Here is a 13990-nt window from a genome sequence, read left to right as displayed (position 1 = left end):
TTGCTTGGAAGACTCATATGCAGCTCTCAGTCAGGAGAAGGCAGGTGGGGAAAGTGCAGATAGTGACGTTCCTGTGCTGACTTCTGCCCGTTGTGAGCTTGTGTGTTTATCCTTTACAAAATGGTTTTCCTGGGAAGACTCACCCAACTGGGGAGCTGTGCTTGGGACTCTCTAGAATCATTTTGATTGGAAAAGACCCTCAAGATCATGGAGTCCAACCATAACCCACCCCTGGCACTGCCCCATGTCCTGAGAACCTCATGTCTGTCTGTCCAACCCTCCAGAGATGGTGACTCCAGCACTGCCCTGGGCAGCCTGTTCCAATGCCCCACAGCCCTTTGGGCAAGAAATTGTTCCCACATCCAACCTCACCCTCCCCTGGCGCAACTTGAGGCCGTTTCCTCTGCTCCTGGCGCTTGTTCCTGGGGAGCAGAGCCCGACCCCCCTGGCTCCAAGCTCCTTTCAGGCAGTTCAGAGATCAGAAGGTCTCCCCTCAGCTCCTGTTCTCCAGCTGAACCCCCCAGGTCCCTCAGCCGCTCCATCACACTTGTGCTCCAGCCCCTCACCAGCTCCGTTCCCTTCTTTCAACTCGCTCCAGCACCTCAAGGACTTTCTTGGTGTGAGGGGCCCAGAACTGACCCCAGGATTCGAGGTTTGGCCTCCCCAGGTCCCAGCACAGGGACGGTCACTGCCCTGGGCCTGCTGGCCACACCAGTGCTGGTACCAGTCAGGGTGCTGGTGGCCTCTTGGCCACCTGGGCACATACTTTCTCATGTTCAGCCGCTGTCACCAACACCCCCAAGTCCTTTTCCACCAGGCACGTTCCAGCCACTCTTCCCCCAGCAGTAGTGCTGCATTATCCTAGGTTATGGTCTTAGGGCAAGCATTGAGCTCTTCTGTTCAGCATTTTTCTGGTGTTTTCTAACTTGTATTAACATTTTTATGGTTAGATAATTTCCTGCGTTACAAGAATTCCGAAGACCACTGGAAGCCGCATCTCTTAAAGCGGGCAGGAGAACCACGTGCTGTTCCCCCATATCTGATGTGTATTGGTGCACTGGATGCCCTCCTTTCTGTGTGAGGTATTCAGGGCTCCTAAAACAAAATCAGTCTGTAGTCCAGCCCACTTTACTTACAGATTTGGCTTTTGCACAATAGATATCGCTATTAGGAAATACACCTGTGGCTGGTGTTGGCTCGGATTGACCGAAGGCTTCTTCAAGCACAGCAAATGATTGCAGAATCAAAAATCGTATCTCCTTTTTAATGTTACATGGCATTTTGACTGCTTGAAAAACCAGTGTTGAAACGAAATGCCTGTTCTTCAGTGCTAAACTGTATGGAGAAAAACATGTTGGAGTGGCGGAATATTTAACAGCCATTTAAAAAGCCTCAAAATAGGGCAAGATGTTGTGAAAGGATGTACGCTGGATGCTCTGGGGGAGGCAAAGCAGAACAGGCTCAAGTGCAAAATCTTGCTGGTTTTAGGCTGGGCGTTTCAGGACATTTGTTAAATCATGTTACCTGGATTTCAGTTGTGCTTATTGTAGCACAGAAAGGGTGAAGATGTGAATATATGGCCCAGTTTTCAGATGTACACTAATCACTTTTGGGTAGAGACAGACACACATTTTTAGTTTTGATTCTCTTGTTTCCTTTGGCAGTCAGTTGTCTTTATGGTGTGTTCAAGAAGTTTCCCAAACCAAACAAATGTCAACAGAATCATGCAGCAGCATGTAAACTGGAGTTGTGGTTTAACGACACCTTGTAAAACCTTCCCTACAGCAGAGCAGGGATGTTACAGCTCAGTGAAGCCATTGCAAACCCATGCATATGTATTTTTAGAGTTACGATCTGGGATTTTTTTTGTCTTTGAGGACTCTGGTGGATGTTGAACCTACAAGAAAATGGACATTGGGATCAGTTATCTTGCATCTCACAAAAATGTGCAGTGCCCTTGCAGACTGATTCAGTTGGATAGCAGCAAAAGTCTTCTGTCGTTATTCATCTGCATGGATTTGGGCTTTAAAATGCTGTTGTGTATATGCAAAAATCTCAGCATTGACTTTTCAAATAGAAGAAAATGCAGGATTCCCTCTGCGGGGGCTGAGCTGCAGATTTATTTGAATATTATTCTTTCTTTGGATGGCAACTGCCTCAGAAAGAATAACATGGGAGACCTTCTGCTATCGCCAGCATGGTGAGGTAGATGTGGTTCAGACTTCCTCCCAGCTCATTATTGACAATTTGCAGATGTGTCTATTCCAGGAGGAAAAAACCCCTCACTTCTGAGTGTGTTTGTGTGTGTGTTTGTGGGTTTTTTTAATCCATCAGAACTTCTCAGGGCCTTTCCCCATCTCAGGACCACTTTTTGAAAACACGTGCCATGATTTTTGCTTTGGGTGGAGCCGCCCGTGGTTCCAGTACCAGGGAATGGGTGCTGAGTTCCCATCTCTGGGCTGTTGTGCTTTCAACCCTCGGCTGCTTTTTGCTCCATTGCAGACTTTTGTGCTCAACTGGGCAGTGATGTCTACAGTGGGGATGTAGCCTGTGATTATGTAGACTCTAGTAGCTCTTTTTAATAAGATTTTCTCACTTTTGGGGTGTTTGGTTCAATAACTCAATCCAAGTTTCCAGTGTCCATATTTGTGCTCACTTGCAAACGCTCAAAGCTATTTTTGCTGATAACTGACAACAATTAGAGCAACTGTGTTGCTGCGGGGTTGGCAGAGTGTTTTGTCCATGGAGGGAGCAAATTGCGGTTCTGTGTCCTTTGGGTGGGTTGTGTGACAGCCGGAGCTTTGTACCCGGGGCAGGAAGGTCCCACAGTGTGTGAGCGGAGTCCTGTGCCTCTGCTCTCGGGTTCAGGACTATCTGAGCAAGTCTATTCCCTGTCTTGTTCTTTTTCCTTGTGTTTAGTTTCGCAGGAACATTGCTTTGTGCAGAAATAAATGCCGTTCCCATGGGCAGCCTGGTGTCCCCTCACCTTTCAAAAAACCCCAATGGTTCTTGCCACTGGCCGCTGAGCCTGAACAAGGCGAAAAGTGGTCAGTTTTTCTACCCGTCCTCTTGCACTGGAGTTTTGCTTCCAGAGCTCAGCTGCTTGTGAACTTGAACTCTTCATTCATGTAATTCATGAACTTTAATACTTGGTTTAATGGCTCCCCTGGGAAAGTTTTACTCCATACTTGTTGCTGCCAGGCAGCCTGTTCCTGACAGCCGGGCCAACGTGTTCTCCGAGTGCTGGTTTTGTTAGTCCTGGCTCCAGCCCCTGATGTATTACTGTTTTCTTAATGTTTGTGCCTTTCATTTCTTAAAAGGTCCTGGAGCCTTTTGATGGATGGGGCTGTCAGTTGTCACAAGGCCAGGAGTTCCCTCTTGTTTGACCACTTGGAGGTTAAGTAGGGAAGAAGTTCAGACAAAGTTGGAATATTCTGGGTGTCATTTTCCTTCCAGGAGTAAACTCTTTTGGGACCGTGTTGGTTTTCAGCTGTGGCACATCAACAAACAGAGCCGTGAGGCTAAAAAATTAAATTAATTTAGGGAATACTTCTTTGTATGGACTTTAGATTTCTATACCTTCTGCTCCTGACACGTAAAAAATGACCTTCTGCCTGCCCATACAGTAGGTGCTGCCTCTGCCTCTATGGTGGTAGAAGGTACAAGGTTTTTTTCACCTATACCTGTGAAGGAGGTGATCTTAAGTCCTTACACCTGAGATGTAATTGTTATTTAGTTCTGCTTCAATGGCAGTAGCAAAAAAAACCCCAACAACCCAGGCTGCAGCAGGAGCTGTGCTGAGCCTTGTGGTGCCAAGACCCCCCGAACCCCAGGCTGGCTGGGCTGCAGGAGCTCTGCAGATCCCCAGCCCAGCCCTGCTCACGCAGGGTCACAGAGCAGATCACACAGGTGGGTCCAGGCGGTTTGAATGTCTCAGAGCAGGAGACTCCACACCTGCTCTGGGCAGCCTGGGCCAGGCTCTGGCACCTCCCAGCAAACAAGTTTCTGCTCATGTTCACATGGAGCCTCCTGTGTTTCAGTCTGTGCCCGTTGCCCCTCACCCTGGCGTTGGGCACCTGCTGCTCACACTCTTCCTCACACACCCCAGATACTGTTGGCCTCTTGGCCACAAGGGCACATTGTTGGCTCATGGTCACCCTGTTGCCCACCAGAACTCCCAGGTCCTTCTCTTCAGAGCTGCTTTCCAGCAGGTTAACCCCAACCTGTACTGGTACCGGGGACTGTTCCTCCCCAGGTGCAGGACCCTGCACTTGCCCTTGTTTGAACTTCATCAGGTTCTTCTCAGCCCAACTCTCTAGCTGGTACAGGTCTCTGGATGGCAGCTCAGCCTCTGGTGTGTCAGCCCTTCCTCCCAGTTTGGTACCAGCAAACTTGCTGGGGGTGCACTCAGTCTCTTCATCATTGATGAACAGGAGTGGACCCAGCACTGGCCCCTGGGGAACCCACTGACTACAGGCCTGAACCAGACTCTGCACCGCTGCTAACAACCCTCTGGGCTCTGCCATCCAGCCAGCTCTTGATCCATCTCACCATGGAAGTGGAGTTTATCCCCAGGTTTCCTCATCTGTGGGTTGGGGAACACACACCAGAGGATGACTCTACAGTTTGTTTTCAGCAGTGAAGTATTTTAAGGGCGTGAAAAGCTGGCTCTTTGTTGCTGCTTGCTTGATTTGTTATGGAAAGCCAGTCATTTGCTTTGGATTTACTACAGGGCTTTCTGCTAAATCACCAGAGCTTGAGAAGTTTGCTCTGTGCAAAGTTAACTTTGTTCTCTCCACTCAAACCCTAAATAATAGATATGAAAGGTTTATTAAACAAAATAAGTACAGCTCCCAGGGCTATGAGTTGCGTTTTGCACAGGAGATGTCTGAAGCAATCGCTTGCCAAACTGAACCAGTCAGGTATTGCAGTTCAGAGCAAAACAAATGATTATTTTGTTTATAGCAGGATGAGGTGGGGGAAATGCTTATTGAAATAAATGTTTCTGCCCTGCCAGTAAGGCAATTTCATTTGTTGTTCTTGTGTAGGTACTTTTCACAGCTGTTGCAGATAGGCGGGTAGAAATGCCCTTTAAACTCAGCAGGAGTTTGCTGGTGTCTGACACTCTCTTGGATGGGATGTCTCACTTCTACCCAAGTCAGTTGCTGCATTTTTAATATTATGATGTGCTCCGTAATGCACGTGTGGTTCTTCTGGGAGGATTAACCTGGCAGGAGACTGTGGAGCAGACAGGCCAGGATGGGTCCGCTTGTAAATCCTAAGTAGCGTTTTGCTTTGATTAGCAAACAAATCTGCACTAAGATCTGTTTTAAATCGACATTTGGACTTAGTTCTAGATCGGGAAAGGAGCAGCTCTTTGTTTAAGACTTAATAGTTAAAAGATGAGGATTTTATCTCCTTCCTTACACATGAGGCTTTTCTAGTAATATTAATATTTTGCTGTTAAAGTGTCTTGCTCATAAATGAAGATCAAGTCTCAAGAAATGCGCTTTTAACCCCAACAAATGACAAGTGCTTGCTAGAGCCAGCCTTTCGGAGAAGTTTTGATGTGTTTGTAGAAACGATGAAAGTCTACCGAAAATCTCACCAAACTGAGTGAAAGAAGTAGAAGATGGAAATGTATTTCTCCTTCAATAAGGACCACGTTGTGTCATTAGAAAATACCTTCCTGCACAACCCCACTGTAAGTGTTGTATTCAGAATGAGTAGGGAAGGCGAGCGCCTCCGTCCCTAAATATTTGGCTTTCCTTATCCCTTGAAGTGCTTTTTCTGAACTCTGTTCTGTCCTCGAACCTCTGAGCCTTTTCTGAGCTTTTGTTCAGATATGAAAGAAATCTGTGTGTCCAGCAATGGCCCCATTATTTCTCCATTTGGAGAGCACGGCTTGGCAAGTGGGTTTGGTTTCCTCGGGGATGTGAACAGTTGGTGGGTCGACTCAGACTGGAAGCGTTTGTACCAACTTGATGATGTCTTTGGCGCACGAGACGCTGGGATGTGAAATAGCTGCAGTTTTGTGAAAGCAAAATGTCTTCTGGCTGTTTGTTGTTTATCCAGAGCTCCTTTAATATTTCAAAAATGCCATAAAGGACTGACACTTTACAAGTTGCATGAGATATTGAAGTAATTATTTACACTTTCACGCTGCTTTGTGCAGACGTGAAACAATAAATACCCATAAAGTCTCAGAAGTGCCACTTATACAGCGGGGGATTCACGATCTCTCATGCACCAGGGTTTGTTTCTCTGGCTTGTAAGTTAATGCTAAAAATTCATATTCCTGTGTTAGGTTTTAAATAAGCTCCGAGGGCTTAATTGTGTCTATAAAGCAGCGTCTGCTGGAAGCTGAACTTGGGTGGGATGGTGCCAATTGTGTCGTGAAGCTGATGGGAGTGGAACAGCCTTTTTTTTGCAGGTGATCACTGAATTTTGGTGGTGGGTTATGGAGGACACAATGTCTGCTCTGGAAACTCCCGATGTGACTTTCTTCCCTGACCTGTCCCAAACAACAGGGACAACTTGCCCCTCCAGGCAATTGTGTGTCAGGCATGAAACGGTTTGTTCTCTCTGGTTATTGTGAAATCATGAAATACTTGAGTTTAAATCCCGGAGTCCTGCTCACTCTCGGATGACATTCAAACACCTTGTTTCTTAAAGTGTCCTAGAGAATCTTATTGCTGTGTTAGCAGAGCAAACTGAGTGTGTTGTGGTGTGTTTGTATGTGGTTTTTGTTTCTTTTTAAATTCACTGTTCTAAATTACTGCAGGATCAGTGGCTGTTGGGAAGAGGAATAAAATGCAGGATTCCACAAATGCAAGAATTCATGTGCGGGCACTTGCATCAGTTTTAATTTTAACAGATTTGTGCTTGAACTGTACAGCAGTGCTTAAAATCTAAGCGATTGTAATTCATTGTCTTTAAACAGAGAGATCGTGAGCTTGAGGATCGAGATGTTGGAAAGAATTTGGCTCAAGAGAACACCGGGAGGAAGGAGGAGAGTGAGAGGAGAGAGATGATAACCCCGGCTCTGAGAGAAGCGCTCACAAAACAAGGTGAGGTTCTGCAAAGACCAGATGTGGACCAGGCTTTGAAGTCTTAGTGGTAGACTTGACAGAGCAAGTGCAAGACGATGAACTTCATGTTACAGATCCTGCTCTGGACCCTCGGGCATGGCAGGTTCTAACCAGGGGCAGGACAGGGATTAGACAGGGACTGTTTGTAGCTGATTCTTAAAATCATAGAATCATTTTGGTTGGAAAAGACCCTTAAGATCATTGAGTCCAACTGTTAGCCCAGCACTGCCAAGTCCAACTCTACCCCGCATCCCTGGGAACCTCATCTCTGGTCTATCCAGCCCCTCATCTGGGTATTCCTGCTCCATGGGGGGATTGCACTGGATGAACTTTCCAGGTCCCTTCCAACCCCTGACATTTTGGGGTTCTGTGTGACGGGCTGGGGAGACCTCGGTGCACTGTCCCAGCTGTCCCTGGTGCAGGGCCCTGAGTCTCAGGTTTGGGGAGTGAATGAAACGGGAGCTTTCTACAGGCATGTCTAAGGTTGTCATTTGTACAGTGAAAACAGTGCTGGAGGGAAGGTCACCTTCCTACCGGAATTTTTTTGACACAAAGGCAGGCTCCCCAGATAACTCGGATTTCCTTGTTATGTTCCAGGGGCAGGAATTAATTATCCACATAAGTAGGTATGTCTAATATTTCTCCCTTTCTTCAACATTTTGGGTATTGCCAGCATTGGATCAACTAGTAAGATCTACTTAAATCTGCAGTATCAGAGACTTAAAACTCTTGCGTCTGTATCCTCATGGTCACAACAGCTTGTCAGCAGCCCAACCCTCCCCTCCTTTCCCCTGTGACTATTGTAATTATTTAATGGTCACTCAACAGTGAAGAGAAGCTGCTTTTCTATTTTCATGTGACATATAGTGGTTTCTTTTTCTGCAGATACCAGATACCAGGCTTTTGTGGCTATAGAAATAAAACAACTCCCTCCTTCCCTCAGCACCATTCCCCCAAAATAACAAGTGCAGTGTAGTCAAAGGATAATCTCATTTGTTTATAGCAACAACCAGTTGCTTTGGGTATAGGTTCAGTGTCTCTTCAAGATTATCCCTGAGGGTGTAATTAGCCCAAGACAAGGAAAAAACCCAACGTTTCAGGGGAAATGTGTTCTTTTAAACTGTAGTTGCATAACAAAGCTTGTCTTTGAACAGCATCTCTCCAGGCTATTGTAGTGCTGCTCTCTTTATTGTGATTCACCTTTGGACAAACTTACCTTCCTGTAGGTAAACTCAATATTGCTTAAGCAATGGTTTTATTTTAGCACCGGCATTGAATTTCAGCTAAATATCACCTCACCTATTGTGTTGTAGAGGTGTCAGCCCTTGGAGCTGCCTGGTTGTAAATAGCCTTATAAAAGGTGCTCTGTAATAATTGCTCTTTAAAGTTGTAGCCAATCTTGCAGTGTGAGAAAATGCTGATTCCTTTTCCATCAGTGCTCAGTCTTGCATAAAAATACAAATACAGCACGAACTATTTAGTGCCTGCAAACAACACAAAGCTGGAGAGAGGCTGATGGTTCAAGTATTTGGCTGGGTTATATTTGCAGTGCTTCCATTTTGCTGTGTGAACGCTTTAGTAATTTAATCTGTTCAGGTAGGTGTCAGGAACTAGAATTAAAATAGAAGCAAAGTGGTGATTAGTAGGTACAGCCTAACATGTTCTTATTTGCTTCCACAGTTGCTTGTAGATGCTTGAAACAGTTCCTGCTGGGCTCAAAGTTTGGGTGGCGGGGTTTTGTGTGGTTTTCTTTTTCCCAGGAAGTACATTAAAACCTTTCTTTAGCTTTAGAGGGAGGCTCAAGCTGCTGTTTTAATAAAAACTAAAACCAAAACTGAAAACAATGACAAAAAACCCCTAACAAACCCCCCATGTAAATCCACATATATTCCTTCAGTGTCCTCTTATTTTATGGGTACAAAAATATTGATTGTCTTTTACACTTCCCTGCTGCTATAAAGTCAGCACAGACCTGTGCTCTGGTGGCTTGTTCACCATCATTAGTTTTAACCGCTCCTTAGTTTGCCAAATGTTTTATTGGGAGCAATAGCTGGACTGGAAGCCAAATAACCTGTCAGGCCGAGTAGGAAGGCGAAGGCTGGTGGTTCGGGGAATCGCGGTTTTACTGCAGTTAACGTCTGGAAGTATTTGGAGATCGAACGCGATGTTGTGCAGTGACACCAGTTCCATCATCCCGCTCGCATTACAGTTGTGGCCAGCAGTGCTCTGGGTCTCCTCTCATGTGCTTCTCTTAAATGTGCAGGAATAAAACAGAGAAAAAACCCAACTCAAAGCCCTGAAGAGCTGATGGTTTATTAGGAGGTTCCAAGGACCTGGATTTCTTAAGCTCCTCATACAGTGTGCTTCCAACACGCTCTTTGTGTTGCTCTTTTCTACAGTAGCACTGTGAAATAAAAGTGCTTTTCATGATAGGCAGCACAATGGGAATGGGTTAGTGATCCCCAAGACTGACCCCACTGTCAGTGTATAAATTACTGTGAGTCTGTGAGTACAGTTACAGTTTTGCTGCGGTCCGGTTGGGTTGTTCTGTCTTTGCTGGTGAGCATAAAACAGCACCAGCTTGTCCAGGATCCCCCTATTTTACTTGTATGTGGATCTGAAACAGTTTGGGCTGCTTCAGCAGCTGCTTCTTTTCATGCTTCGACTTCACAGTTGATATAAAGATACACTTTGATCTGTGTTTTTCAGTGTGTATGGGCTGACTTCAGAGAAATCTTGAAGACTGGGCTTTAAGTGCTTACCAGCCTTGGGATCAGGTTTTTAAAACTACTTGGTGTTTTTTGTTGTACATTGGACTGACGTTTCCAGGGTCTGCAGCTCTGGGCTCTTCTGACTGTGCTGAGTTTTTTGGGCATCTGGACTTTAGAAACAGGGTCCATGTTGCGCAGGGATTGGTGCTGCTGCTGTGTGCATCTGCAGGCTGTGCGCTGAAACGCTCGCGTGCATCTTTGGGATTGAAGGTACTGTATATATACAGCATTTAATATAGAGCATTGAAACTCCAGGTGGCACTAGCAGCTCACAGCTGCATTAGGAGCCACAGAATTCAACTATTGGCCATGGGAAGCTTGAAAATTAGTTTGCAAAATAGAAAATTATTCTTAGTAAGTAGAATTAAATACAATGACTGAAACCAGGCAGAGTTAAGCCTACTAAACTTCCTTGCAGTTCCTTAAATAGCTGTTTAAACAAACAGTGAATACACTGTTAAAGGGGATGAATCCAGGGAGCAGAAGATGCTGAAGTTTCAGGAGCTGCTGGGACCTGCCTGCAATACTAATGTGCTGGTGCAGATGTAGCAGCTTATCAGGGGCAGAGTAGATGGGGAACGATTCATTTTGTGGACGTGATTCTCCCCTCATATGTAGTTACTGAACCTGGTGGAATTACCCCATGTATAACAGAGGAAAATAAGCTTAAGTGTGTTTATGCTTGAAGTACGTTCATTATTTTTTTTATAGGTTTTGGAAGGTCTTTGGAGAGTATTGGTCTTTGAAATTCAGTGTGTTAAGCTGGAATAAAGTACAAGATATATTTGGGGAAGGGACCCCCAAGGATCATGGAGTCCAACTGCTGTCCCTGCACAGGACACCCCACAGGTCACCTCGTGTGTCTGAGGACGGTGTCCAGTCTCTTCTTGAACACTGTCAGGTTGGGGCCGTGAGCCCTCCCTGGGGAGCCTGTTCAGTGTCCAGCACCTCTGGGTGAAGAACCTTTTCCTCATGTCCCACTGACCCTCCCTGGCACATCTTCCTGCTGTTCCAGGCCAGACGCACATTTGCTGCCTCCTGCTCAGGCACCAGGTCAGACAGAATAGGGAAAAGAGCTGGAGATATGAGGCTGGGCTGTGGTGGGCACTGGAGGAACCCAGATGTCCTTTTGTGGGGAGAGTAGATGGGTGTGAGGGGAAACCCCATGGTCGCATTGCTGTGGCCCTGGCAGGGGAGCTGGGACCGGGAAACTGGTTCTTCTGTGACACAACCTGCTCATGAGTCCGATCATGTGGTTTTATTTTTCTTTTCTGCTTGCTTTGCAGCCCAAACGTGACCTGTGTGTGCTCTTGTGTCTTCTCAACCTCCCTGTGGGGATCCTTTGAGGGGATTTTGTCTGGCTGGTCTTTATCTTGGGTGCAGTGTCCAAGAGCAGTTGGAAGGTGGTTTTTGGAGGTGGCTGGTTAGTTCTGTTTTCTTCGGATTGTTCTGGTGGATGGCGATGGGTTTTAAATTTAAAATCTCTTGGCAAAAGTTTGGTCTCAAACTTCAGCTAAGGGCAGAGAACTCATTAGTCAAGTCTGATACAGAACATACTGATTTCCTCACACTATTTATGGAGTATCTCTCATTTATTTTATATGGATAATAGTGATACACTCCAATAATCATTGTAGATTCTATTCTCCAAATAAGGAAATATGTGACATCTTCACAGGTCTTCTGAATTCTTCTGTGGGCAATCTAACAGCACAGGTGCATGACACAGCTGCTGTTAATGTACAAAATGCCCTGAGAAGGTGATCTGCCAGTGTCTATTAGTTTCAGAATGCTTTTATTATAGCAATAGGGTTTTTTCATTCAAATTAATTGCTAAAAGATTAACAGTTCCTCCAAAATCTAATTCAAGAATTCAAGGGAGCAGCTGTTCTCCTCCTGGGATGGCAAAGCCAATGTAGGAATTGGTGGATCTATTTGGGCTGAGGGACGGATGTCTCTTCTCCATCTCACCTGGGTGAGAGGAGCTCTCAAGAACTTGCAGTTAGATTTGGGGGAGGGACTGAAATGGGATGAGCTGCCATGTGGTCGATACCCATGGCCTCACTTCTATAAGATATGGTTTGCCATAGTTGCCACTAATGGAGCTCACCCATGTGAGATCTTCATGGCAAATGTTTTGTGACAGGCTCAGCAAAGGGTCTGACTTACCATGGTACTTGTTGTCAAAGGTCCAGCCTTTTGTTTTTCTTCTTTACTAGTTGATGTAGGTGAAAGTATCATCTTGATCTTTTACTTAGGTGACATGTCTTACCATCTTTGGTGGAACAATTTGAATCCCAAAACATCCAGCAAGAGGAAGATTGATGCAAAAGGAAGGTGATTTATGGATAGATGGGAAGGCAAATACATGTTTGTGTTTCAAGAAGGAAAAACCAGTATGTCTTTTGTGTTATGAGACAAGTTCAGTGATAAAGGAGCACGATGCACATAACAAACACAAGCCCTGTGGGCCAAATCCTCAAATTACATTTGGCCCTTTGAAGGCAACTGCAAGGCTGATGTGGCCCCCGGTGAAAATGTTTGACACCCCATCATAGGCTTAATTTGACAAGAAATTATGCATTTATATATTGGAAACTTTTGTTATTCCTGTTGTCCCCTGCTGCAAAGCAGAAGGGGCTCTTGGATTAAATCGGGCATCTGGGTTTAGGCAAAAAGCCAGATTCTAATAATCTTTTAGCTCTTCTCTGATCGGCTGTTGAGGTTGGTATTTATTGCAGCTCCTGGCATTCCCAGCCCTGAACTCTGCCAGTCTCGTTTTCTTGACAGCAGCTTAGGCTTGGCTTGCCTGCCGAATCAGCTGCGTGTTTCACTGACCTTAGCAGGCTTTTGCTATGCGCTAAAAATGTTCAAGAAGTTCTTAGTTTCCTGTATGACGAGAAAGATCTGAAGCAGCATCACTGGAAGACCAAACTTTCCATCCTTTTTGCGTGTCAAGTAGAGCCCTGTAATATCCCCTCTCATGTTCTCACTCCTGCTTTCAGCTCACGGAAGCAAACTCTTCCACAAATCTCAAGCCTTTTATACTTTTTAACAGCGCTTTCTTTTCTTTTAAGGGAGAGAGAAAACCTAAAGAATAGCTCTTGGTGGCCTTTCAAGGGTTTCTGGAAGACTGAGCAGCCCTAGGAATGAAACTGGAGTTTTTTCCTGTCGCACTTGGGCAAACTGAAAAATTCCGCTGCCCGGATTCCACTTCTATTCTGGTATAAAATGCTGAAATAATTTGAACAGGTTCCTTTCAGCAACAGTGAAATTTTCTCGCTTTAGTCAGAACATTCTTTTGGGTGGTGGCTCAAGTGCAGCGATTGTGTTCCAACCAGTGCTCCTGAAGTCGGTGGTGATGGATTTACTGCTGTGTCTGACCTTCAGCTCCGGCCCTTTTAAACCACGCTCTTGTAAAACAGCAGGAAATTGGGACCTTTTTTCCCCCTGTAAACATTCTCCTGGTGTGAAGTTCCCTTTCCAGCTTTAACAGACAATCTTTGCTTCCAACCCCAGGGCTTTTGTGGAGGTTGCTTGATGGACCCACATTGATTTGCCAGCTGTGTATTTCTCTCCTCAGAAGAAAAGCCCTCTGGAGGTCATTTAGAGTTTGTGAAGCACAATGTGACATCAGATGGGCTTTTACTGAGCTCGTGGTGGCTGCATTTTTGCAGGGGGTTGGCTGAGTCTTTTTTGTGACTTCTGGACTTTTTTCAACCACTGATGTACTTCATTCCTTTGTAATTATGCCTTTTTGTTTATGCATTCCAAGCCTTTTCCTGCAATGAGTTTTTGGTAGTGTAGAGATCTGTACTGGAAGGGTTTTCTTCTGACTTTTTGACATGTTGGGATGCTCAGCAACCTGGTCTAGTGGAAGGTGTCCCTGCCCATGGCAGGGGGGTGGACACTAGATGATTTTTAAGGTCCCTTCCATTTCAGAACACTTTGAAGGACTTGGGGGGTTCAGCTGGAGAACAGGAGCTGAGGGGAGACCTTCTGATCTCTGAACTGCCTGAAAGGAGCTTGGAGCCAGGGGGGTCGGGCTCTGCTCCCCAGGAACAAGCGCCAGGAGCAGAGGAAACGGCCTCAAGTTGCGCCAGGGGAGGGTGAGGTTGGATGTGGGGA

General features: G+C 45.7%; 1 protein-coding gene across 1 annotated transcript in view; it reads left to right on the top strand.

The window, feature by feature from the left end:
* LOC308048147 (S-adenosyl-L-methionine-dependent tRNA 4-demethylwyosine synthase TYW1-like) overlaps positions 1–13990 on the top strand; it is a 110797-nt gene that overhangs the window by 17457 nt on the left and 79350 nt on the right. Inside the window, exon 8 of the mRNA XM_080357079.1 lies at positions 6944–7070. Coding sequence (XP_080213205.1) covers positions 6944–7070 — 127 coding nt within the window. The remainder of the gene's footprint in view (positions 1–6943; positions 7071–13990) is intronic.

This window comes from Nesoenas mayeri, assembly GCF_963082525.1.
Source record: "Nesoenas mayeri genome assembly, chromosome: 20".
Lineage (NCBI taxonomy): Eukaryota > Metazoa > Chordata > Aves > Columbiformes > Columbidae > Nesoenas > Nesoenas mayeri.
This window is presented reverse-complemented; position numbering and strand designations above follow the sequence as displayed.